We start from the raw sequence: 27,489 nt of genomic DNA, 5'->3' as shown, positions 1-27,489 counted from the left end.
TCAAGAATCTTGAGGATTCCATTCTACTTTTCATAGTGGCTAGGTTTTGAAACAGTGGCTTCTCTGAAGCATCTGGAATGTGTTTTAAGTAACAGCTGCTAATATAAAAATTAAGTTTTAAACTTCAACATAGTTGTCATAACTCATAACACTTTGTTTTTGTTTAGAAAGCTCAACTGTTGCCAATTAGACTTCAATATTACATTTCCTTATTTATGACTATGCTCAATTACTTTAATCTTTAGGAATGACGAAGATGGCTAAAATGATTGATGAGAGACAACAGGAACTAACTCATCAGGAACATAGGGTTATGCTGGTAAACTCCATGAATACCGTGAAGGAGCTATTGCCAGTACTTATTTCAGGTATTTTCAGCTTTAATTTTTAGTATCACTCTGAATTGCTGTCTATTTTGAGCTGGAGTTTCAATGTCTTAAGTTTATTAAAAATAATAGCCTTGACATTGCTTCTGTACTGACTGCAAATAACTGTGCTTCTTGTATTACAACTACAGTCTCTTAGAAATAAAATGGTCCATGCAAAATAAAATGTACTACCTCTGTACTAATACAATAGGAGCTCACCTTCAGCATTGATTGTACCTTGCATGTACCTTTTCCTAATCTATGGTATTTTCACAGCTATGAAGATTTTCGTAACCACGAAAAATTCGAAAAGCCAGGGAATAGAAGAGGCATTGAAAAATCGCAATTTCACAGTAGAGAAAATGAGTGCTGAGATAAATGAAATAATCCGTGTATTACAACTCACTTCCTGGGATGAAGATGCCTGGGCGAGCAAGGTACGTTTCACACCTACATTTGTATATAGAAGTCTAATTTTTATCTACTGTGTTGTACACTTCATAAATTTGTGGTTTTGAGACTGAAATATGCATTTGTGCATCAGTTTTGTAACACTTTAATCTCATCATATAATCTCTTCAAGGTCAAAGAACATCTTCAAAAATGATTGTATTAATGTATCTTTCAGAACTAGCTTTCTCAATAAGCTAAGTTAAAGGAGTGTGGCATTTGAAGGTGGGTCAGTGGCTACATAATCATATTTGACAGAGGGAAGTTAGGTAAAAAGCTATTGTTTTATATATTAAACTGGTATTGTAGCTAGGTATTCATAAGTGTGATTACCTGAGATTTTTCTCCTAGATACTACTAGAAAAGATAGGTTGCTGTCATATTCCTTATGCAAAAGGCCCGAAGTTGAGAAGTTTTGGTCAATTTTTGGGGATCCCTCCTTGAACACTTCCTTCTTTTCCCCTGCCCCATTTTTAGTTTGGACATGGGAGTAAATTTCAAGTGTTTGCCTATCTCAAACAAATACATGTTAGATTGAACAGCCTTTCTGGATAAGTATGATGTCTGTGAAGCTGGCATATGGACAGTATTGGTTCCCTACAACTCAGTGTTAAGCTGTGCAAGTGACTGCAACCACCTACCTGGAGTTAAGTGATACCAGCTGAAGAGACTGAAATGTCTAGCAGGCCATAAAGCAGGTCTGATAGACAGAATTGTAAAAGTGTTATTGTGGGCTTACAAATAAATGTAACTGCATAACTGAAATTCCTGCCAGTTTTTTGAATACCTTGAAGTAAATTGCTGAAGGGATTTTTTTAAGGTTTAGTGCTATGAGCAACAAGTAACTGTAAATATAGTTAAAGAAAACATTGAGACTTGAAGGCAGACTTATTAACAAAAGAAATCTTGCAGAAAATCTAACATTGATGTAATCTAGGCATTAAAATCACTTTGGCCTATATTGTTTGGCACTTGACCCTTAGTTTTTCTTTTAAGTTATTTTGTCACCATCACTTCCTTATTATGACTACTGTATGCATCTTTGTTTTTGTTCTCCTGTTTCTTACCCTTTTCTCACCTTTAGAAGGTAAGCTTTCTTCCACACCCTACACCTCTACCTTGTACTAAACCCAAAAAAGCATGTATGTGGGATTTTGTGCTGTGTGCAGACTGTGTGCTGTGCAACTTCCTATTTGTGTGCCAGCTGCGACACCATACTTACGTATATACACACGGAAGTTTTAAAAGGATCTTAATAGCTCTGTCTAGCTACATGTAGAATTGGCTGTCACTAAGAGAATGGTAATTGCAAGCTGAACTGCATTAAGACTGTCTTTCTGAGTCTCATTAGAGTTAGCCCAAGATTTTAGAGCACATTCTTGCTGAATGCTTTTGTGTTAATTTATGTTACTAGTCTCTAGCTACAAAAAAAACTGTCCAGTCATGCAGGAGCAAGCTTTCTGCATGCCCAGAAAGCTTTATTAAATCACGAATTTTTTCCATTCCATAGTACTTAACCAGCAGCTTTCCTTCAGTTCAGATGGTTCGTGTTCTTCAGGTCTAGGACTAAAACTTCAGTTTTGTATGTGCATTTTTTCAGTTCAGTTTTATTTTTGGATTTAAGCATTCCTGTGTTTTACGAAATACAAATACAGTTTTGTTTTATTTTACACAACAAATTTGGAAATTTTTGTGGTAAAAAAATGACTTGCAAAAAGTTGGCAATTTAGTCTTAGGAAATTCTTGCTTCTCTTGCTAGTGAGGCAGATTAATAAAGGATTTTATAAGAAAATAGTTGGTGTATTAGCAGTATTTCCAAATGGAAAATATTTGTCATTGTGTAATGCATAAATACGTTGTGTGGACTAGTATAATCAAAGTATCATTCTGTTCTGAGTTGAGAACTTCTTAATTGTATTTGTTTTTTGAATTAAGGTATGCAGACTATTTGGAACTGTAGCACTGGGCATTAAACAAACATTTATGACAAAGAATTTGAGTTGCAAAATGCAGTGGGATGAAGAAGCAGGAACTAGTTTGCTAATGGCCACTTATTACAGACCTTTTCCTGTATTTGCGCATATATATATATATATAAAATAAAATGGTTGACTTACTCATGATTTTTTTCTGGGAGGGAGAGGCAGGAACTCTTTAATTCTACCTGAGATCACTGTTGCATACATTTTGTGCCTGGCGGTAAAGGGAAATATATTTTCCTCATGCTTTTCTGGAGCAAAGTAAGGTGTTTTTGGGGGTGCACAGCCTGGAATTTTTATCTGTGTGGTACATGCTACTGTTGATGTTGGAGTTTATTTTATGTTTTTATTCTATCTTGAATTGTTTATATGTTGAAGTATCACAAAATCTGCCTAGAGATAGTGGAGAATGAACAAGTGTATGGAGCCAGAGCTGTAGACTTTTTTTGTAAACTATTTTGTTGGTCTTTCTAGACTCTGAAAAGCACATTACTGTTACTAGATTGCAGTAATATATGCTTGCACCAACACTGGATTTTTTAAAAATGTATTCTGGTTTAGAATTGAAATACTGAGCAAATACCCATCTCTAACAAAATCTTGAAAAAAAAATCTATTTCTTCCATTCATAGCTTTGTACCTTTTTTCCTTGAACTTTTCATTTTACAGAGGAGTTTAGCTTTCTTTTGTATATTCTTAGATTATTTTTAAATAAACTTGAAGTAATACTCAATTCAAACATCTTCCATTTCCATAGAAATGGAGGGAGGTAAAAGTTGTAGGAAGCTGAGAAGCACTTAGTTTTTTGCAGGATTGAACCCTGGATGGTGATGAAGCTATCTATTCTGGCAGAAGGCTGGCTTTGCCTATTTCCTTCAACATTACCTTCTTTGGTAATGAAATGCAGATATCGCTAGACTAGACCACTTCATTGAGTCAGAGGTTGTGTTTTATATTCAACAAGGGATTGTGCAGGATTTATTTTGCTCCTTTCCAAAGCAGTGCCAATACCACCTGCTCCATGAATAATCTCAAAATTCTTGGTACTGGCAGAAGTGATGCATAAAGGTGTCTTGAATAAGTGCCCATTTGCTTTAAAACTGATTTGCAAAAAGCCAACTTGCTCTTTTCCCTTCAGACAGTGTTGCCATAATTGTTTAACTTAATTAACTTGTTTATGTCTTCTGGAAAGGTAATAGTGCTGCTTTTGTTAATGAAATTCCTTTTGCCAACAGGGGGACTGTGGGAAGAGGAGGGAAAGAACCCTTTTTTGCTGATAAAACTACTCTATATGAAACTCTTTTGCAGGATAGCTGTAGGATTTTTTCTTTTCTTGCTTTTAACTGATACTCTGCTGGCAAATCCCAAAGAGTAAAATTTTAAACATACTTAGCTATTTAGGAAGGAACAAAGCATTTAAACAGCTCCACAAATCGGGAATATCAAGACACTTTCAAGCAGTAAGACGTTAAGCAAGTTGCTTTGTTATGTTTAAATTTAATATTTCTACTTTTGTCTTCCTGCTTTGGTGGCACCGGAGTTGGTGGCAAAGTCCAGACATCTCAGGATTGCTACACATTTGTTCCTTGCCAAGTATCTGACACCAGACACAACTGTGGCAGAAACAGAAGTGCAGTACCAATAAACCTAGTTAAGGATGTGTTCTAACTTTCTATTTTAAAATTACTTGTCTCATTGCAATGAAAACTCCAGGCTGAAGCTGAGAGGGATTCATTGCCGGGGCAGTTTGAGCTGTGAAGATGGGAAATCTGTGCTTTAAGAATAGTTGTCCTTTAACACTTTGACTGCTACATTAGATTTCACCAGCTACTTTTAAATAAGAAAAGGCGACAGGGTTTTGCAAACATGAGTGCAGAGCCACATGGCATGGTGAGATATACACTGCAGAGCAATCCAGTTATATAGCCTTCGTATGATAGGACAGATGGATCCTGTTACTGCTTGGGTAGTGCTACCAGTTACATAATCATGAGTGTAGAAGCTAAAATACCCTTGATTTTTGTCCTCTGACATAAGACTTAAGATTCAGAAGCTTCTATATAGTTTTGCTGAAACTGAAACTCTGCAGGCAGCTGAGACAACACAAAAGCCTGCGTTAGTAAAAAGGCAGGGGCAAAGACAGTTTTCCCAACATTCTCCATTTCTCAGCCATCCCCCACCTATCATCTCATCAACACACTAAGCAATGTCTGTTGCCTTTTTAAAAATTCAGTTCTTTGCTTCATATTATTTCTGGATAGACAGGCCTGCAGCAGACCATTCATTCCAAACTAAAGTAGCTTCAGCCCATATATAAAACAGAAAACTGTAACACCTACCTTCACAGCTAATAAGGTTTTTATATACACTTGAATATTTAAATGATTATTTACTTGTCTCTTGTCATATATTAAATGCACAATTATCAAGCGATAGAGAAGATGACTTCTAAAAGAATATGCCCACCTCCCACCCCTAGCTGCATACCCTACCCTTTTGAAGTTTTTTTGATTAGGTTCTGACCTAAGCTCTGAGACCCAGTTTCTAGATTTGAGAATCAACCTTCCAGGTGAAAATTATTCTACTTTAGGTGCTCGCTCTCAGGCTGTGATTCAAGAGTCCTTAAAAATATCCAGCAGTGTTGCATGACCTTTTGGAAAGCTGGTTGCTGAATTATATTGTAGCACCTTATGAATAGTTGACAGACCAACATACCTGAATAAAAATGGCTTAGATGCCAAAATGCTTACAGTGATGTATCTTTGAGACTAAGCACACAGAATGAACAACTGCACAAAAATGTGGCAGTTCTTTAGTGTTGTCAGGATATCACATGCTGTGCCAGATGCTGATTGTTGATGCTAGTAGGCTCCTCTTCATCAGAGTTGAACATGGACAGTCCAGTGCAGTTAACAGTATGAGAGCCAGGCTTCTTTTCATCATCTGTGTACTAATCATGGGTTGTTAGATACATTTCAAATTATTTCCATGACGTGGTAAAAAGCTATTTTGGCTTTTTCCCAACTTTCTACTTAAGGTACTTGTTACTCTTTTCACTGTCTTTCATTTGTTTAAGATAGAAAACTTCTGGCCTCTAGTGGAGAGATGACACAGAACGATTAGCAGAGTATGCGGAGAAATGGGAACTGGGTGGTTTTATCTCCTCTAGTCAAAGAGGTGTTGGGTAATAGCAGCATAATAGTCAAAGAAGCAGCTTCTCTGATGCTCCTGGCAGAGAAGTTCTGAGTTGAAAACAACCACGTGTGATACATGTGTTTGTCTCTGAAGACATTAAACTCCATATTTGAGAATTCCAGGAATTAGCTGGCAGTCTATTTTTCTGCAAATAGTAGCTGTTGGACGTTAAGCTGCAAAGCAGGGGAAAAATGCAGATGTGTAACCTCTTACACAGAAGTAAGTAGTAAAATTCACTGGCCAGTTTCCATTTCTGAAAAGCTTACTCTAATCTCATTGTTAAAACTTCTCTACGTGCCCTGATGTACATTGAGGAAAAAATGGAACTAACTCCAAGATGTGTGCTTAGAGCTCTGACTTCGGAAATTAAAACACTAGTAAATAAAGGAATAGAAAAATCACTAAAATTGCATGCATATTTTCTGCATTTTGAGTGAAATGAAAATGTCTGTCTTAATTGGAAAGAAGTTATTATGACCTGCTAGTTTGAAAATGGGTTTTGAGCTGCTTATATGGATGTTTCTGTAAGTAGACTGTGCTTTATAGAACTTCTGTCTGCTGTGGCTGTGTTGACTACTTGTGCTTTGATCTTTTTTTTTTTTGAGAATCATTTTGGTGCTTTCTCTTTTGTAAAGGACACTGAAGCCATGAAAAGAGCTTTAGCCTTAATAGATTCAAAGATGAACCAGGCAAAAGGTTGGCTGAGAGATCCAAATGCACCTCCAGGTAATATTAAAAAAGCACAAAGTATTTTGATTTTTAAAGGTCTGAATAATTCTATTGTGTAAAACCCATATGTATTGGATCATTCAGAGGGAGCCTGTATTTATTTCTTTCTTTAGATACTGGAGTTTTATTAAGTTGTGTCTAATGACCTGGAAAGCTTTGCTTCTTTTCAGTTGTCTAAATTTACTCTGTAAAACATACATTGTTTTTCTTTGGATTCCACTAGTAAAACCAAAAAACCCATAAATTGCATTGAACAGTATTTAACTATAGTGGTTGCTAATACTTAAAATCCTTCCTTACGTATTTTCAAATTTGTGTAACTTTAGATTTGCCTAAGTAATCTTTAATCATTTTTCTTTCAGTCTTGACATAAACTTTTTAACATGAAAATCTGCCATAAATACTATAACAACAGTCACCTTCATTTATATAAAGGTTTTGCCTTTGTATGCATCTTTAAAGCAAACAAGACCGGATAGAGGCCTTTTCCATTTAGACTTTGATAGACCTTATTTGAAAGACTTCCTCTGAAATTGAAGCCGAAATAATACAGTTGTAAAAGTTGGAAGTGAATTGTTATCTGTGAAGCTGCTGCTTATACTATTTCTGACCTCATTCCCCTTGCCATGGTCAATTCCAGAAACCTCAAAATTATTTTCAAAGCCTTCTGTCATTGAAACTGACAATTACTGAAATAAACTATTAAAAATTCAGTAGCTAAGGACAAATGCAAAGATAATTATAGAACTTACTGCAAATCAGATTTTACTGGGTGCGCTACTTTGAACTAACCTCCTATGTTTGTCATCTTGAGTGTCCCTTATGGCAGGACTTCTTTGAGCAAATTTCATTATTTCATGGAGGAACTAGTCCTTTATGGGTGCTGGCACCTCCACTATCCATAATGCTGGAGGATGGGATCAGGGTGGGTTGCAAGTCAAAATGTTGTTCTTGCATCTTCTTTAGCCGAAATCAAGTCAGATTTGCAACTGGCTGAAGTTAAGGCTACATGAATCTTGCCATGTTGCTCTTTCTCTTCTTAGCCTGAATTACAGATTCTATAAATGAAGTATTTATGGAAATTAAGCTACGATAGCAGAATGATTAAATGACTTGAAGTACATGGCACAAGATGCACATCAAGGCTATGCTATATTGTTTCAGAAGTACTGTCCCATTATGATTATCACATTTGAAGTTTATCTCATAGATTTTGATAAATGTATTTTTACGGTTAAACCTAATGCAGTTAATGTGGTGGGTCACGATGAGACTAGCAGTTTACTTGTACATGTCAAGGAATGTCTTGTTTGTTTTACTAACTGACTGCATCTTAGGGGATGCTGGTGAGCAAGCAATAAGGCAGATCCTCGATGAAGCTGGAAAAGCAGGAGAACTGTGTGCAGGCAAAGAACGCAGGGAGATTCTGGGAACATGCAAAACGCTGGGCCAGATGACTGATCAACTGGCTGACCTCAGAGCTAGGTAAATCTATTACTTTTAATGGACAATCTTCCAGTACTATTAAAACAATTTTTCTGAACTTGCAGTTGTGTCGCTTCCTGACCTGTAGGAGAGCAGGCCAGTAGCTGTTTTCTGCCTTTTTTACTTCAATCTCTTCTCATGAGAATAATACGTCTTAATATGTGAAATCTTAATTATATAACATGATGAGCAAAATTGCTCAAGTAGAGAATTTGGAGTTTGTTTAATGTCGAATACATAACCTTCCTCCAAATTAGGCAGAAATGAAATTTTAAATTCTACTGTTAAGTCTGTTCCCCAAGAGGATATAGCCCAATGACTGTAAGGTACATGAATACTCTAGTCTTTAGGTGTTTGTTGGGATGTTAGACCACAAGCAGTAGTTGTTGAAGTTCTACTGATCTTCATGTGCATTTCTTGTATAGAGTTTTTTTAACCAGAGCCCTTTATCAGTTTTCTGCCTCCTGATTAGAAATTGGTTATTCTTTCACAATGGTGTTTTGAATTTAAGGGGTCTTTTTTAGGTAGCAGATGAGTGTTTACTATTTTCTTTGATGTTGGGTACTATGGCCTTTTGTTCTTTGCCAGAAAGTAGGAAGTATGATATTCCTTTGTGAAGGCATGAAGATGATGAGCTAAGAAATAACTATTCCATATAGTTCGAACACTATAGCCCAGTTTCCTTTGAGTATAAGGAATTTTTCAGCAGCTTATCAATGTAGTAGATAGTTAAGCTAGAGTGCTTTAACACTGGTTTCTTTATTTTGTTGTATCACACCTCCCCACCCCCAGAAAATACCCTACCTGGAAACCCCAGAAAGCTATTCATTGCAATCCTTTAGGGATATAGGTAATGGTTTCCTGGTATAATATTTTCTCTTAAATGTTAATGCGTCTTTCAAATTGTCAGAAAAAGCAATGCAAGTCAGGAGTTTTTTATTAAAAAAAAAAGGAAAAAATTAGATGTGTGCAAGCTTGGAATGTTTCTTTAACTTATTTCCATGAAGAGTTGTTAGTTTCCTATATAAAGGCTAAAAATCTTCAATTGGATTTCCAGCTGATTGACCTGAGAGAATGTAAGAGCTTCTTTGTGACAGTTTTTGCACAGAGCGTTAGAAATTAGGCTAAACTCTTTACTCTTTGTGTAAAGCAGTGGCTGGTGTCAGCTTTGTATTGTTTGAAATTTTTGGAGGTGGAGGAAGAGACAGGACTGAGATTTATTAACAAATGAGTTACTTACATGCTGGTTTAATATGTAAATAACCTCAACTCAGCCTGTGAGAAACCAGCTATAAACAAACATATTGAGACTCTGGCCTGACTGCGTAAATACACTTTAGCATCTCAGTAGCATGCTTATCATCCTTCCGCTTACTATGGTCTTTTTAAAGGTCGTAGTTTGGTAAAGTTAACATGCTCAGAAAGCTTTCCAGTAGTCAGGTTATTTTGGAATGGCGTATGAGATTTCTTATGCAAAACTAATGTTCTCAGGCATAGGTATTTGAAGTAGTCTTTCTATCCAACTTTTAACTCCTAAGCATTTGAACAAACAGTGGTAGTGCTGCAAATTGTTTTCTACAGTCCTGTAAATTTGTATCCTTTTCACCATTTTAAGAAGTCTTACCAATAGCTGGTAACATTTTATCTACTTTGTCAACATGATTGAGGCAACTAAGACATCTTATTTTCACTTACAGACTTGCTCTCCTCACTTAAGTACGGCAAGACATAAATCCTGCAGGTTCTGACTGACTGCACCAATCTATAAATGAGGAGATAACAGGCCTTGCTCTGGGTACTGTAATGGAACTGGATCCCCAGTTAGTCTTACTTTGTGACGCTTAAAATGTTCATTCTTCTGAGGATGCTAAATGTCAAATTCTGGAAAGGGGAAAATATGCTCATAGTTTTAAACTCTTCTTGTTGTGGTGTTCCTCCTTGAATTTGGTTTTTTTTATTTTCCCCAGGAAAAAACAATCTGATTAAATACTGTATCTCTTGCAGTTACTGCTGGGAATGGTCATAAATAGTTTTTGTTGCCTCTTCATTAGAGAAGAGCTTTGTTCAATCCTGAGCTGAATCTGTGACGCTTTTTTTGTCTTGGGCAGAGGACAGGGTGCTACACCCATGGCTATGCAGAAAGCGCAGCAGGTGTCACAAGGACTGGATTTGCTCACTGCAAAAGTGGAAAATGCAGCCCGCAAATTGGAGGCCATGACAAACTCTAAGCAGGCAATTGCTAAGAAGATTGATGCTGCTCAGGTACCGCTAATGATTTCATAAATACTTCAGAACATGAATACTTTACTTCTGTTAGAGCTGTTACACTGAACTATTGTAGGTGTTTCCAAACACAACACAGTTACTTCTTAGGAAGAGCATGTAGGGGATACTTGCTTTTACATGGAAAAATCTTAAATTCAGTTATTTAGAGTGCTGTGAGTTTTGCTACAGCTTATGACATTGTTTTTCATAATTTTTTTAGCATTGATAAAAATTTCAAGGTTGTGAAATTAAAATGCGGAAACACTCTAAATTTGGATATAAACTGATCTTATTAAAGAAGAGAGTAGAGGAGTTTCAAACGGCCCAGATTTACGTGTGGGTAAAATGAGAGCCCTTTCCTTGGGCTCTGCTTTGGGAATGGAGTTCAGGGTTTAGCATTTCATATTCATGACAACAGCAAACCAATGTTAACGAAACTACTTTTTCTTCTAGTTGACCCTTTATTTTTGTAACTGTTAAAATCTCCCTCAATGGTCAGCCTATTACCCAGTGATGATGGTCATCAAATAATGAACCTTCTGTATATACCTTATCTAAATGTGTATATAATTTGTATATATGTATGTATATAATGTATATAATGTGTATAATTTTATATAAATGAAATTATAATGAAACTTTTTAGGAAGAGCTCTGTAAAGAATGTGCACAAGAGCATCCATTTTCATTTTTCTTCTGAAAGGCAGATCATGAGTCTCTAAAGCCACTAGTTAAATTTTAGTTCTGAAAAAACTGTTGGCAAACACTGGGGAGAGAGAGAATGTAAAATCTTTGGGTAGACTCCATCTAGTTTGACATCTTTTTTTCAAAGCAGAAAATCTGCCAGACAATAGAAGAACTTCATGGTATTTAATAAACAGAAATTGCTTTTGAAAAGTATTTTCCCTTAAATAAAGTTTTGAAAGCTGTATTGATTTTTATTTTTGTTTAAAAGTCCTATAGAAATAATATTACTGTTCATCTTCACTTGTATGCAACTTCTTTCTGTTAAGAATTGGCTTGCAGATCCTAACGGGGGCAGTGAAGGAGAAGAACATATTCGGGGAATTATGGCTGAAGCAAGGAAAGTTGCAGAATTATGTGAGGAGCCTAAAGAAAGAGATGATATCCTTCGTTCCTTGGGGGAAATCTCTGCTTTGACAGCTAAGCTGTCGGATCTGCGACGACAGTACGTATTAATTTTATCACCATTAATTCATTTGAAAGACTTCATTTGCAGTTCAAAGTGCTGAGCAAAATCAGAATATTAATGATTAATTGGGGAATATATTTTCTTCCAAGAACTGGGAATGGACATCTTATACTTCTGAGTTTCTATCCTGCATTTAGTAAAAATCGAATGTTGAAGAGTTGTTCTGTTCCTAGGGGGGGAAAAGCTAACTTCCTAATGTCCTTTAAAAAATTTGATTTATAAAATATGGTATCCTTTTTAATACTTCAACCTAATGATTTATATTGCAAAGCCCAACTTTCCTCAAAAAAAAAAGTAACTAGAGTTGTATTATCTAGAAAATATTTTCTTTCTACTGCCTATGGAACATTTGACAGGCAAACTGAAGCCAAAAGTGAGCTCCTTTGTACTGTTAAAGCACTTCAAAGGAATGAAATAATGTGAAATTTAAGTTTGTTTATGCAGACAGATCTCATTACTGATTTTTGCTGAGCAGTTTACTAAATGGCAAGGTGGAATATCTAGCACTTAAATCAGTGTCAGTGTTCTAAGCTGTAACTGCAAACTATTGAAAAGATAAGACTTTCAGAAAACCATTACCTTGGGTTCAGTGGTCAACTGCAAATGATATTTTTGTATCAGTTTTGCAAAGAGAATGCTTGAGAATGGAAGCGGAGAAACAGTTATTGTATAAATTGTGATCTTCGTCTATGGCCACTTGCAATATGGAGATGAAAGTTTTTCTTTCTTCATTAGTTAGACACTTTAATCAAGTTTTCCTTGAGATTTAGTTGCTGCAGGTCTTAATGCGCTACCTCTTTTCAAGTTTATGTAGCCTTGGGTCTGTTGCTGCTTACTTTTCTGCTTGTAATCTGTGTAGCATTATTGCAGTTGCTCATAAGACAGCCATGAGTATGGGAAATCAAAGTCATACATCGGTATTATCAGTGACAGTATGATGCTTTCCCCCACCTCAGTGCTTTGTTGAACATGGGTAATACCCAGGTGCCACAGCAGAGAAGTGTGAGGTGGGGATTTATGGATGACAGATCTGCATTATTTGCTCTGAGACTCAAGTGTCAAATTTAACCTTATTTAGAAAGATGAAGTACCTTTCATTGTGTCTTCCTTTTGAATTTGGGACTAGCTGTAAATGATCTTTATGTGACTATACTTTTTTTAATCCTTAGTGGGAAAGGTGACTCTCCTGAGGCCCGTGCGTTGGCTAAGCAAATAGCTACATCACTTCAGAATTTACAGTCCAAAACAAACAGGGCTGTAGCAAATACTAGGCCAGTTAAAGCAGCTGTCCATTTGGAAGGCAAGATTGAGCAAGCTCAAAGATGGATAGACAATCCTACCGTTGCCGATCGGGGAGTAGGTAAGTGTTTCCATGTTTCCTTCCCCTCACAGTTTTATGGTTAAACTTGTAAGTAATTTTTATCACTGAAACGACTGATTCTGGGATACTGTTATATCTGAGCAGTGCAACTGATAACAATGAGTGGAAATGTGCCTTACAAGTAGTATAACTGCAGACCTTTAATACCTCTTTCTTGCACCTTTCCCTGTCTGTCAAGATAACTTCTGTTGTGTGAATAACCAATGACAGATCCTTGAATTAAAGATTTAGTGATGTGTTGACAGCTTATACACTTGTGAAGGGCAAATTTATATGCAATATTTTAAACAGAATAGTGGAGTTCTATGTTTTGACACTCTGATGAGCAAATTGCACACTGAATGAGATGACCAAGAGGGCAGTAATAGGTCTCATGAGATGTTTTGGCAGGGGCTGAAAACCTTAATTTTGCTGTTTCTCTTGAACATAGTAACCTGTGAGGTGGTTGGCTCAAAGAAGCACGAAACCTAAACTTCTTTTACAATTTTTAATTCAAAAGAAACAATGGTAACTTAAATCCTGCTTGAAGTCTGTAAGTGCCTAATTATGAGGCTTGCATACATACCGAAAGCTTGCTGAAGGAATTGAAGTTTCTCAACACTGGATGTATACTACAGTATTTCATAAATTGCTGTAGTAATACATACGACAAAAATGTGTGTAGAGATGCAAGATGTTGCATGTCCCATAACTTCAATGTTTCTAGTTTAATGAAGAAAAATTGTAGATGTAACACGATGTCATCGTTCAATTTTTTCATTTAAATGTCTTTCATTTGCGTTGTCCCTTGGCAGGGTGCTTATAGGAAAGGTATATTGAGAATATAAATCAAGGTTGTGCTCTCTTCAGTCTGGACATCACTTCTGGTAGAATTTAGCCTGGTATTTTCAGTGCTATGATAATGTCAAACTACTTCAGTGTTCTCTGAAGTAGTAATGACCATGTCACAAATAACTCAGTGTGTTTGCAGCACCACTTTGGTGGTGTTAGCTGCTACAAATACTTACATGCAGTCATATTATAATTTATCCTAGCTAAGTGATGGCTAAAATCATTATAATTGGCAGACACAAACTAGGCAAGATGTATTGACATACTAAACTGGTGTGTCAAGTGTACTTGCTTGGCTGCATTTGATTTATGCAAAACAACAATTAAAAAATATCTTGGGACAGTCCAGCAGCACCAAACTTAGCTACACTAATAAGCTTTCTAAAATGATGGTGGCAGTGCTGAGTGATTCTTGGATAGTCAGGTCCTGTGACAATTTCATTCTAAGTAGTTTTGAGCTTGATCATGAACTTGGATTACTTGTGTGTTAGCATTGGCTTAAAATGATTCTTTTGTAGGTCTTTAAAGGACTTTGTATATGATGACTTCTTTTAAAAGAATACTATTGTATTGAGGAGCATATTCTTGTGAAAGAACAGGAAGCTTCTATAAGTGAATGAAGGAAATCATCCACCCTAAAAATTTTTTTACAGAAAAACTTTTGACACACTGTGGAGGCTTAATAAGGATTCCCCCCACCCCCAGCCCTGCCCCCATCCTGGACACTTGACATTTGTTACCCATGATTTCTGGAATCCTGGGAGAGGGTATTCTGCTTTTTCGTTTGTTTTCTACTTGGCTTTTCTCCTCCTCTTCCTGCTCATCTTCTAATGACTTGTAATGATGTGAAGATGAATTGCAGTACTTGGAATTTGCAAGTGCTTTCTATTGAAATCAACAGATTAGTTATGTAGGAATACCTGATACCTGTAATGGTTAACTTCGGTCAGGCCACCACAGTTATAAAGGATGCATCTCTAACCAGAGTTGCTGTAATAAGCAAAAAGAAACTGGTGAGAGTTTAATTCCTCTATGGGTTTGAACTGCAATTGCTTAATTATAAACTGCAGAAGATCCTTTCCACTGCCCAGAAAGGTGTTCTTTAAAAATCCAAGAATTCTGAAATGTCACTTATTTCATAGTGCATCTGGTTTACGCTTTCAATTTTTTGTTCCACTGTATATTAATGCAACATGACTTCTTTAACTGTAGGCCAGGCAGCAATTCGGGGTCTGGTTGCAGAAGGTCGTCGTTTAGCTAATGTCATGATGGGACCTTATCGTCAAGACCTGCTTGCCAAATGTGACCGTGTAGACCAGCTGGCTGCTCAGCTAGCTGACCTTGCAGCAAGAGGGGAGGGAGAATCTCCTCAGGCCAGGGCAATTGCTGCTCAGCTTCAGGACTCACTGAAGGTAAAAATCTGCTCTTGTGCATTGAAATGCATGATATGCTAAAGTATTTGCACTCCTCTGATAAAGTGTTTGTGTGTGGGAGGCAACAATAAAAAAAGTGCAGCAAAAATCGCTGTTGGTTTAGCTGAAATGCTTAAAGCAAACTTTCTACGAAGTCCTTGATACCGTGCTGTAGGGATTACTTCTAAATGAACAATTTTCGAAGTTAAACCAAAGTCTTACTTTAAAATAAAGTAGTATGTTAGGATTGCAAATTTCAGGGGCAAGGTCTCAAATCGTGCTGTTCATAGCTTCTGATGCTGCTTCAAGGAGTGGTATGTAAGCTTCTGGTATTTCAAATGATGTAAAAAGTGATTCATTGATTATGCTTTTAAGATAATTTTATCTTAATGGCTGCCATTGTAATGGGCTTTTTTGTGCAAGATAAGTTTTTAGGGATTTGAATCCCTACAACCTTAATATTCCTGTATCATGTGCTAATAATTTTCCTTCTTTTTAAGGATCTTAAAACACGGATGCAAGAGGCAATGACCCAAGAGGTTTCTGATGTTTTTAGTGACACTACAACTCCTATTAAATTGTTAGCAGTAGCAGCCACTGCTCCTTCTGATGCTCCCAATAGAGATGAGGCAAGTATACCCAGGTGGTCTTTTTCCCATGTGACACTTAAGTTATTGCTTAATTTTACCTGAATTGGTATTTTGAAAAATGAATCAGTATTTTTTTTTTTTCCTCAAGCTTGTGATACATGCTTACTAATTCTGACAGCATAATGATTGTCATGCAAACTTCTCTGGACTCTTGGAGACTGTAAAATGTGCTGTATATGCCTGGAAACTGTATTGTCTCTGACTGAAGTAAATGGCAAAGTTTTCTCCCTGTGATGTTTGTACCATGTTGCCTTTAGCATGCTAAGAATTCTTGTGCAAAAATCACTGACACACTAGTTAGTGGATTGTATATATCAACATTATGTAAGCTGATTAAAATAGTCAAATTCATGCCAGGACTGATCAACAGATTTAACCTGTTCTCTTGCTGTGTAATGCTTCCTGAACTTCAAAGCTACTAGCTGCATGTGAAGTATCTGAAACTCTGTGGCTGGCAGCTCTGTTTGGCTAGTTGATTTGAACATGATCAAAATGATTCCCAAGGCCTTGGGGAATTTAGCTTTGTGACAGGATAGCTTTTTGTCAAAGTATTCTGTGCCTTGAATAACTAAGGACTGTGGAAGGAGGGATTTTTTTTCCAATGTGAAGCTTCAATTTTTAGGTTAAAACCCTGTATTTCTCTTCCAAATATAGTTACTTTTGGATTTGAGTTTGAAGATTAATGTCTATGAGCTAAAATAGTTTAAAGACAGTATTTGTTATAGCAGTAGTCATCAGGAAAGCAGTGTACTTAATACCTCAAAACTATGAAGTGTGGTAGTATCCTTTTATTGCCCAGAGGAGTTAGTGAAGAAGAAGGTCTGGTAATGTAAAGATTAAAAAAATTAAATAGCTTCAAAGCTTTTGTGTCCTGTTGTACCCTCTCAGGAGATGCACTAGGTGTGAATGTTATGAAGGTGTCTCTGGTATGTGACACTTTGAAGAAATCATGTGTTCTTTAGGGAAGTTATGCTTTTTTAATGTGTTTTTCTCTTCTGACAACTAGGTGTTTGACGAAAGAGCAGCAAACTTTGAAAACCATGCTGCTAGGCTGGGGGCTACAGCAGAAAAAGCAGCTGCAGTTGGAACTGCAAATAAAACTACTGTGGAGGGCATTCAAGCAACAGTGAAATCAGCAAGGGAGCTTACCCCACAGGTTTGCTTCCTTAGTCTCAAAGGGCTATTAAAAGGGCTGGGCATGACTTCTGTGGAATTTTCTTTATGCCTCTGCTGTTAGAGAAAGATGTTAACACCAGCAAGGAACATGGTGCTCACACTTAAAACGGGAATGGCAAATATTTGTGTATATGATACCAGGTAGAACAAACTGATTAAATTATGTGTCTTACTCTTCAACTTTTGGACAGAAGAGATAGTGACTTATCCTTGAAACAAAATTACTCGGAGGCTTAGTAAAATGTGTAAGTGCAAAAAATGCTCTTTAACGAATGTACTTTTAGTGCTTTCAAGAAGTGTTTTTAAATGATAAACACTTTTTGATATATAAGCATGTAATTGAATTACTAGAAAAAAGTAGTTTTGTCAGCAAATTCCAGAAGCATTGTAAATCTTCATGCAGCTAGATCTTGAGCTACAATTAATGAACTAGTATTCCAAATGACTTGTCCGGTCCTGAAAAACAAATGTATTTTCAGAAATGTGTGATGTCATTATATACTGATACTTCCATAATTAAAAATGCTTTCCATTGGCAGGTAGTATCAGCTGCTCGTATCCTCCTGAGAAATCCTGGAAATCAAGCTGCTTATGAACATTTTGAGACCATGAAAAATCAATGGATTGATAATGTAGAAAAAATGACAGGTAAAGTAGGAATTTTTGTTGAAGATTATACTTGTTGCTTACTAGCTGGTATAGATTTTTTCCCCATTCTGTTTGGATTGATAAAACATGCATAGGAGTAATGACTCACTAAAAATAAATTAAGAGAAGTAGGAATGTGCTCTGTGACTCCAGAAATAGGTATACGTTACAGCATAAACAAAATACCTTGCTTCATAGGTATTAATTTTGAACTGCAGGGGATCAAATTTGGCTTTAGTTTTTCTGTGGGGAAAACCGGAATACCGTTATTTTTTATTGTGATTGCTATTCTAGCAATGTATCACTGTAGCAACTTAATTTTTTTTCTACATAATCTTTGTATGTTGAATGAGGACAACTAAGTAAGTGCGGGCAAGAAAACATGTTTAAAATGATGTAACAGCGTGATGAAAGCAGTGAATAAAACAAAGCTACTGATCTACTGAATCTTGCTGAGACACTTAAATGTTTCAGTCTTTCCAGAGTGCAGATCCTTTGCACTGGTGTGCTAATCTCCTGACTGTATACTACCTCCTTTTCCATCCCCATAATTAAATTGTGGGTATTATAAATCTTACTGCCTTGTCACTATATATATCACAGCACAGCCAGAGGGATATTTCCCTTTGAATGAATGGGAGATGTACAAAAAGTACTGAATATGCTTAAAGAGATTTGGTGGGAGAAAGGAAGCTCTGCTGCATATAGTGTGTAAGCCAGTTCTTGACTCAAGCAACATTCCATGGTAGATGAGTAAGAGCTTGGGATGCCATTAATGGAAGCAAGCCTGACCACAGTTATTGTGATAGAGGTACCACATAATCAGAAATAAAACTGCAGTAACACATTTGGCCTGATTTCCATGCCCCCTTCTGCCCCTCCCCACCTCCCAGTTTGGAAATACTTACTTTTCTGGTCGTCAGCAGTCTCTGGAATACTAAATATCCCTTTCCACGGGTGAAACTAGAATACTAATGTGTTTAACTTTTATTCTAGGGTTGGTGGATGAAGCAATTGATACTAAATCTCTGTTGGATGCATCAGAAGAGGCTATTAAGAAAGATCTTGACAAATGTAAAGTTGCGATGGCCAATATTCAACCTCAGATGCTGGTAGCTGGTGCCACCAGCATTGCTAGACGAGCAAACCGCATCCTACTGGTAGCAAAACGGGAGGTTGAAAATTCAGAAGACCCTAAATTCCGTGAGGCTGTTAAAGCAGCCTCTGATGAGCTAAGCAAAACTATATCGCCAATGGTAATGGATGCTAAAGCTGTAGCAGGAAACATTTCTGATCCTGGTAAGGATTCAGTCAGCTGATTTCAAATACATTTTTTTTAATGGCTGAAGATGATGTGAAGTTGTACTTATTTGGTTTGTACAGCTGTATATCCCCTTTTATGCAAACTTTGTGTACACTTACATCCCAGAATGGTGAAATCAAGGTCACACTTATTAGAAATAATATCTAATTTCTTTTATTCTAAAAGTTGTTCTGGAAATTACTTTGGCTATTGATGGTGACTATTACTCAGCCCAAGCTTTATTTTTTACATGTTGCTTATGACACTAACACTTCAAACATGTAAATCCACTGTAAACATTTTGGCAGTTTTAAACATGGGTTTTTTACATATATATGTGTACTTGGCACAGTATGTTATAGAAGTAATTTTTTCTTGGGTAGTGTTGCAGTTCTAAATATTACAGAATGCTGTTAAACTGGTAATGGAATTTTTGTTCAGGTTTGCAGAAGAGTTTCTTGGATTCTGGATACAGAATTCTGGGAGCTGTGGCCAAAGTCAGGGAAGCCTTCCAGCCTCAGGAACCAGATTTTCCCCCTCCTCCTCCTGACCTTGAGCAGCTTCATGTAAGTGCAGCATAGTTCGTAATACAATACACAGTTGTCACTGACAACGTGTGCATTGCACACTGAAATTACGTGAGTATATTTTTATTTGTTAGAAATAAAATGCATTGTCTGGCCAGCCATGCATATAAGTAGCCTTAAGTCTAAAAAATACCAATCCAGCTTTTAGAAGAAGAGACTAAAACATGGTATTTCTTTAACACGGAGCACTTGAAAAACTGGTAAAAGGCATGAGCTCATGCAATCGTGTCTTGCCATGAGACCATCCTTTACTCAATCTTTGTACTAGTTCATTGCACTGAGTAAGGTTTTTCCCTTTCCTAGCTGACTGATGAGCTTGCTCCTCCAAAACCACCACTTCCAGAAGGTGAGGTTCCCCCGCCCAGACCACCACCCCCTGAAGAAAAGGATGAAGAGTTCCCAGAGCAGAAAGCAGGAGAAGCTATTAATCAGCCCATGATGATGGCTGCTAGGCAGTTGCATGATGAAGCCCGGAAATGGTCTAGCAAGGTAAGAAGTTATGTGTCTTGTGCTAAAAGGAATATATATGTTTTATTTTTTTTTTAGTATCAGTGTGTTTGGTCCAAAGTCAGTTGTCTCAATTACAGACAACAGTCTTTTATAAACCAAATAGTAAAAACACTGCTGTAGGAAGAATTAGAAACCGTTTCAAGTTTAGAGTGAACTAGGGTCAACTGTTCCAATACTCAGAATGGCTAGAATGCTTTACTAACGTAACTCTGTGAACACAAATGGGCTTTGTACGCTAAGATGTTTGTGATCCTTGATGCTAGTATTGCCTAGAGAGCCACTAATACTTATGCCTTTCTAGGCTGACAAGTTGATTGCTATATTTAAGTGACTTTGAAGATGTTGCAGATGCCAGCTGAAAGAATCATGAGCTGGTTTGTCTTAATTCTGGAAGGAGCCGCAAGTTACTTTGCAGTTAATCTGGTGCATTTATAATCGAGAAACTGACCATATATAGATGGCCTGGTCTCATTCTTTTTTTGTACTGAGTCACACTCGCTGTCAAGGCCAAAATCCTTCATTTCCTTACTATTTCAGTGCTATGACAAAGCAGTGTGAACTCGTCAGTCTTATAAATGCTAATATAACTTTTTTGCTTTCCCTTTTTTTTCCCCAAAGAGCTACATTTTTCCTCTGGCAGCAGCTGAGTAAACTTCTGAGAATTTAGGCTTCTGCAGGTATAAATTAAAGATCAGAATTTGGCTTTTAAAATCTCCAGTTTTTTCTCCACCAAATTAGGTGGTGAATGTGAAGATAAACTTGAATAGCTTACAGAATCAAATTCAGTGATTTGTGCTTAAGGAACATCTGTTTTGGAAGTACAGACAAAATACGAAAGAAAGTCTGCAAATCTGTTTGAGTGTCTCTTCCATAAAATGAAAAGCTCTCCTTTCCCCCATACTTCTGGATATACCAAATACAGATTTACATTACTAAATGGGTAGTGCTGGAATGTAGTAGTCATCTCAGAAGGTAGTTTTGAGGCCTAAAGCCTTAATTTCAGCTTCCTAAAAGTGTTTTGATGTTTGAATCCCAAAACAGGTAACTTAGCAATACACAGTAGCTAATAAAATGCTTTTACTATATACATAAAATTACCTATATAGACTATATACATTCTAAATTAAATAGTGCAACTGTTCAAATATTTATCAAAGCCAAGCAGCAGGCCTTAAAACTCCTTTCTGATTATGAAAGAGCTCTAGACTTAGTGTGTTTAGATGATAAAACACTGTTTTCATTGCTATTTCTTTAATTTGAGACCAACCAACCAGTAAGTTAGCCTAGCATTTGTCCTTCTAATTCTTTTTTTAGCAGTCCCATTTTTAGCAATAAGAGTACAGTTATTCTGAGACTTTGTTTTTGGGGGAGAAGTTTTAAAAACATTTTTGTAGTCTCTGAAGTCACTTACTGGGTGGAAGAGGGATTGATGGACAGTGCTATTGAGGAATATGGGTTAGACCTAGAAAGACAGAAATACAAGGTTTTGCTCATACTCAATCACAGTAGTCTGTGTGTCAACTGCTTTCTGCTTTTTTGCCCAGTTACATTAGTCTATTGGTACTTTACCATGTGTTACGCTTGGGGACGGAGGGCGGGCAAGTACTTAAGTCTTTAAAATTTTGATAACATTCTTCATTCTTGTAAGATTAAAATCACTTTGTTTTTTCTCCTCTACAAAAACACCTCTTCACTGAGTGGATTCTGGGCTTTTATGTAGTCCATTTTATTTTTGCTTTAGTCAAAGAAATAGTAAACTTGTAGAATGTTTTTGTATTGAAATGCTGATGTATTATAAATGTCTGTATTGTTATACCACTTAACCTCTTCCTTGTGATCTATCCTAACACAGTATATTTGCTTGAATACTCTTTTTTCTTGAAGGTAATGGATACAACATATTGTGGCAAAACAGTATCATATGCTTTATAATCCTTTTATTCTACTAATTCTGTTTCAGTCTTTTTCAAGAACTGTAATATTCACAGCACTCATAACATTCAGTATCGCCTCCTTTCATAATCCAGTTTTGTTCTTCATGTTATCTGTGGTACTTCAATACTCACTCTTACAGTGTCTCCTGTCCCACGTATTTTTTTTACTGTACAGCAAGCAGTGTCAATGATTTTTCTGTGATCCTGCTGCTATCTTTTCTTATCACATATGTGTGAAGGGTTTCAATACAAAGCTTTCTTTCTGCACAAATACCAGTCATCAGCTGCTGTGCCTGCTTCTATGCAGTAAAACCAGCTTTCATTGAAACAGAAAATTCATTCATTTCACCATTGTCTTGCCAGAAAAATGTTGTTCTGCAAGTCAGCCTCTGTAGAAGCTGTATGCTCAGATGAAAAATGTTGCTGCATCTTTGAATTGTAACTTGTTAATATTTTTGGTAACTTTGGTTCACAGGTGAAATGTTTGTTTCCTTCTGCTAATCTTGTATTCCTTCCCCTCCTCCCTCTGACCTGATCCTAGAGCTGTCTTGTCAGATCCTGAGAGACCAAGAGGATGTTTTGGTCACTAAAACAGCTCAGTTCATGCTTTTCTACCAAATTCTGCTTCTTGTACTAACTGTCCCCTGTTTCTCCACCCTTGCTGCCACCTGCAAAGCCTGATGTGACTGTGATTAATGAAGCGGCTGAGGCTGGTGTAGATATAGATGAGGAGGATGATGCAGATGTTGAATTCACTCTCCCCTCTGACATTGAAGATGATTACGAGCCTGAGCTGCTGTTAATGCCAACCAATCAGCCTGTTAACCAGCCCATTCTGGCTGCTGCTCAGTCTCTACATCGGGAAGCAACCAAGTGGTCTAGTAAGGTACTCCTGAGTTTCCCCGGGGACTGATCCGTGTGCATCCAGCCATTTGGAACGCTGACACATTTGCATCACTCTTGATCCCTGCTGGGCCCCGCCATTCTGAATGAATAAGTGTGTCTGCACTTCATTTTAAGGACTGAGAGTGGCTTCACAAGTTTGCTAGATCTGTTTGTTCAGTGCTGGATTGAAGCTTGATTTGGGTCACTTATTAATACTCAAAGGCTTCCTCTCCCTTTGCATCTGCCTGTTCTCCTTTGTTACGGCAGTTCTTAAATTGTAGTAGGGATTGCCTTCCATCCCCTCCCTGTTCTTTTTTCCATTAATTTGGGCTACCTAGGAAGCCAAAGTTAATGGTTTCTTAATGACTTCCAGATACAGCAGAGTATACAGCATTCAAGAAGTCATTTAACATGTCTATTATGCTTTGCCTCCATTGATGCCATCAGTTAAAATACCTTCCAACAAGGAATGGCTTTGTATGGCAGTGTTTACTGATGAGGACTGTCTGCTGGCTTGCACTTGGCTGTATTGTAAATGCTGGTCTTGAGAGAATTCTTTTATGAAGAAGCTGCACTGAATGCTGTTAGCTGCTGAATTGAGATTGTGTTTATATGAAACCAGTGGAAATCTAACACGAGGCCAGACATTCACAAGTAGCCTGTGTCTTCTGTCTAAGCACAAATGTTTGCAATACTGGTCACTTTTTTAGCATGCTGCAAAAAATAAGGTTGGTGTCCCATAACAGACAAAGGTTAGGGGGGTTGTGTATGTTTGTGTGTGGATATATTTATGTAAATAGATATACTAAACTATTTTAATAAAAAGGGCTTTAAAAATGTTCTTGTCCTTTTCAGATTCTGATGCTTGGATAACTTGTTAGAGGGCTTCGTAAATGACACTGGTCCTAATTTCTTGATCCTCCTACGTGAAAACATGGAAAACCTTTGTGTTATGTCATTTGCATCCTAACTGGTTATACTAGCAAACTGTTTAGCTGTTAGGTCACGGTAACAAATAGTTCAGCTTTTTGTGTTACCTTTATCTGTAAAATATCTGGGATATCTTCTTTAATTTGCTAGTAGTGAGTCATGGAAGTATGTGCAGAGGGATAGAGATTACATTTCCGAAGTTGGGTTCTCGTTGTGTACTCTTTGCTCCAAACTTCATTGGTCATTAATTGTGGAATCATACAGAGGAACGAGTGTGCTAATACTTAAACTCACTCTGCTAATATTTCATCCACACAGTAGGAATGCTTCATGGCACCAAATAGTTCACTTCTGTCTAACAATTTTCTACAAAGTTGAATCTAAATATACTAACAGACTACTAACAATTGATCATCTAGGTCTGCTTTTTCTTGCCCTAGGTTTCTCTCTGGAACAGTTTATAAGAAATGGTTTTGCCTTGGTCATACTTAATTGACATGTTTCAAATATTTCTCAAAGTACTTCTGTGACTGTAATTTTGATGTACTTACTACAAGAAATCTGGATTTTAATGTAAGAAATATCACTAGATTATCTTTTGACCTATCAAGTTCTCTCTTGGAAGCTTTATTTTAAAGGGAGAGATTTTGTCAAAAAGGAAGATTTATTTTCGAGGAATAACTTAAAAGAAAAAAAGTAACAGTTGCATCTCATTTCCATGTTACCTGTGACAAAAGTTTTGTATGTTAGATTCTCTTCCATTTGTCTTTTAGCATTATAGCAGCATAGCTGATGCTTTAACAACTTCAGTTTCAGATGCCACTGAAAATTTTATGCTCAACTGTTACGACTACACTATTTAACTTGATTTGGTTTAACAAGCTACCTAGCACACTTTTTTAATTTATAAAAAGCCTTTTTTAGGAAATCTGGAATTTCAAATGCTAATAACATGCTTTATTTTAAAACCTAGCCAGCAGAGCAGTAACTCTCATTCCATGGACAAACTAACACTTTTCTTTATCACTTCTTTTCCAGTTTTGAAGCAAACTTTTTTCCTGAGTGTTAGGAATAAAAATGACAGAAACATGTAATTAGTAAAGATCTTCCCTGTTCCTTGAAGAAACCTCTTCTGTGTTCACAAACGGTTCTTCCATCCTTAACTTCTTGAAAGGGTTGCTACCAAAATGTAGACTGCTGTTCAGTTGTGACTTCTGTGAAGCTTCTGTCCTGGCATGAATACTGACTCATGTTGTTCTCTTCAGGGTAATGACATCATTGCTGCTGCTAAACGAATGGCGCTGCTAATGGCAGAGATGTCACGCCTGGTGAGAGGAGGTAGTGGAAACAAGCGTGCCCTTATTCAGTGTGCAAAGGATATTGCTAAGGCATCAGATGAAGTCACTCGATTAGCCAAAGAGGTAGCAAAGCAGTGCACTGACAAGCGCATTAGAACAAACCTCTTGCAGGTAATGAGTTAACTTGTAAATGCCTCAAATACTTTTTTCCTTTGTTCCTCTCTTAGTGTGAGCGAGCACAGGAGTTATGGTAGTAAATCATGTGTATCTTTTCTTGGCTTGTAAAGTTTTGTCAGGTTCTATGTCTGTTTTTACATCCCATGGTTATATATATTTTGTAAAGTCAGGATTTGTTTACAGGTGAGTGGAAGATGCTAGTGTCCAGAGATGTTTTGAAAAATACTGTGCTATGAACACTGGTCTGTCCTAAGCTTGCACTGCTTTGTATTTCATCTACTCATTCCTTTGTATCAAAGAATAGTAGAGGAAATATAACACTCCTTAGTTTTTTCAGTCTCGGCCAAATGTACGTCATCCCATTCTTAACCAAGCGGGCCCTTGAGGAATATCTGGAGGAAAGGAAAAATATTGGCTCCATCCCAAAAATTCCTAAAGCAAGTAAAATAAGGTTGAAGTATCCTACCAATATTTGTCAGAAAGTCTTGAAGGTTGTAAGATCCCCCTATATGCTTATTCCTTATCTAATAGTAAAACAAAATCACAAAGTTTATCTGAAAAAACAATAGATAATGTATTGGTTCGGTTTACAATGTGAAGTGTTTTTTATCCCCATTCCTTAGGTCTGTGAGCGAATCCCAACCATCAGTACACAACTCAAAATTCTTTCCACTGTCAAAGCTACCATGCTAGGCAGAACTAATATCAGCGATGAAGAGTCGGAACAGGTAAGAGGTGTAAAAACCCATGGTAGTGTGGAATTGTTGATCGGTTTTATGGGGAAAAATATACAACATATGGTATCAAGATGTGCTCTGGAAACTCAATGTCTGGAAGCTTACCTCAGCTGTTTAGTGAAGATAATTTTAGTATAGCAGCTTGGTTTCTGGCTCAAAAGCTACAGTTTAATAGAGGAACATCAATCCTTCCCAAGCCAAAAAGCTCCTCTGGTTCAAATATTTATATGAAAAACTTCTTAATCTCCTTGACTTCACAGCAAGAAGCAAGCTAATGAAGGAACTTGCTTCTACGAAGACAGCAGGTTTGACATTGGAGGAGTAGTAGCACCCTCTGGTGGATCGTAGTGAAAATATTTATTCTCCAACAGCATCTTGAGTACTTGTCTTGCAGTTCTGTGGGCTTCCAAATGTGTGTTTTCAGTTGAAGTCCTGCAGTTTTGGCTTCTGAGGGAGATTATTCTACTTTGAGACACTAAGCTTGTATTCAGATTTTGCACAAAGATACAGTGAGAAATGGGAAAGTCTTGCTGTGAGTCAGGGTAATGCTTGCTAGTTTCCAGAGACTAGTTGTTTCATTTACTTCATAGTTTAAGTCAGCAATTGACTGACTTAATGCTTGCACTGGGAGTCCTCATGCATAATGGATTTCCATGCTACTGTCCTGAACATGGTATTTACTAATACATGGGAAATTTTTCATTTTCTTGACAGGCAACTGAGATGTTGGTTCATAATGCCCAGAATCTCATGCAGTCTGTGAAGGAAACTGTGAGAGAAGCTGAAGCAGCATCCATTAAGATAAGAACAGATGCTGGATTCACTCTTCGCTGGGTCAGAAAGACCCCATGGTATCAGTAAACACTTGTCACATAAGTATTGTTTTCTGTAACATAAAATGCCTTTTTTTGGAATCAGAAGAGATATGTTAACAGCAAAAGGTGCTGTATACATGAGCTTCAGATTAGCTTATGCTAATGCCCCATTCTAAGGGTATGAATTATAAAAGAATGCATTTCAAATGTCTTTGGGACGCATTTGATATCGAACACCTCAGAATTGCTTCCAACAGTAGACAGTTCTTACCTTTTATTTTGCTTTTGAAGATTGTCTTCATGAATTCTGTACTCCCAGAAGCACATTTCATTTATGCACTGTATATTCCAGTAGTTTCCATGTGACAATATAAAACATGGACCTCACTTTAAGTTTGTGTTGAGAGTCTAGGACACTATTGGTTACTTGGCAGTTTTTTAGGGACAATCACTGATATAGGAACATTCAACTTAGCAACAGGATTTTAGCTGGCTGTTCTTAAACCATGTGGAAATGATAGAAGGTGTGGG

General features: G+C 37.0%; 1 protein-coding gene across 1 annotated transcript in view; it reads left to right on the top strand.

The window, feature by feature from the left end:
- VCL (vinculin) overlaps positions 1 to 27,489 on the top strand; it is a 62,240-nt gene extending 34,751 nt beyond the window's left edge. The window contains exons 5-21 of the mRNA XM_059821035.1: positions 246 to 368; positions 645 to 805; positions 6,628 to 6,718; positions 8,059 to 8,206; positions 10,315 to 10,468; positions 11,485 to 11,660; positions 12,854 to 13,044; positions 15,109 to 15,308; positions 15,809 to 15,937; positions 16,965 to 17,114; positions 17,674 to 17,782; positions 18,779 to 19,081; positions 19,527 to 19,651; positions 19,976 to 20,161; positions 25,197 to 25,400; positions 26,030 to 26,134; positions 26,858 to 27,489. Of these exons, the coding sequence (XP_059677018.1) occupies positions 246 to 368; positions 645 to 805; positions 6,628 to 6,718; positions 8,059 to 8,206; positions 10,315 to 10,468; positions 11,485 to 11,660; positions 12,854 to 13,044; positions 15,109 to 15,308; positions 15,809 to 15,937; positions 16,965 to 17,114; positions 17,674 to 17,782; positions 18,779 to 19,081; positions 19,527 to 19,651; positions 19,976 to 20,161; positions 25,197 to 25,400; positions 26,030 to 26,134; positions 26,858 to 27,004 (2,702 nt within the window). The 3' untranslated portion in view covers positions 27,005 to 27,489. The remainder of the gene's footprint in view (positions 1 to 245; positions 369 to 644; positions 806 to 6,627; positions 6,719 to 8,058; positions 8,207 to 10,314; positions 10,469 to 11,484; positions 11,661 to 12,853; positions 13,045 to 15,108; positions 15,309 to 15,808; positions 15,938 to 16,964; positions 17,115 to 17,673; positions 17,783 to 18,778; positions 19,082 to 19,526; positions 19,652 to 19,975; positions 20,162 to 25,196; positions 25,401 to 26,029; positions 26,135 to 26,857) is intronic.

Source organism: Gavia stellata, chromosome 9 (assembly GCF_030936135.1).
Source record: "Gavia stellata isolate bGavSte3 chromosome 9, bGavSte3.hap2, whole genome shotgun sequence".
Taxonomy (NCBI): Eukaryota; Metazoa; Chordata; class Aves; order Gaviiformes; family Gaviidae; genus Gavia; species Gavia stellata.
The sequence above is the reverse complement of the archived record's forward strand: the minus strand, read 5'-3'. Positions and strand labels throughout refer to the sequence as shown.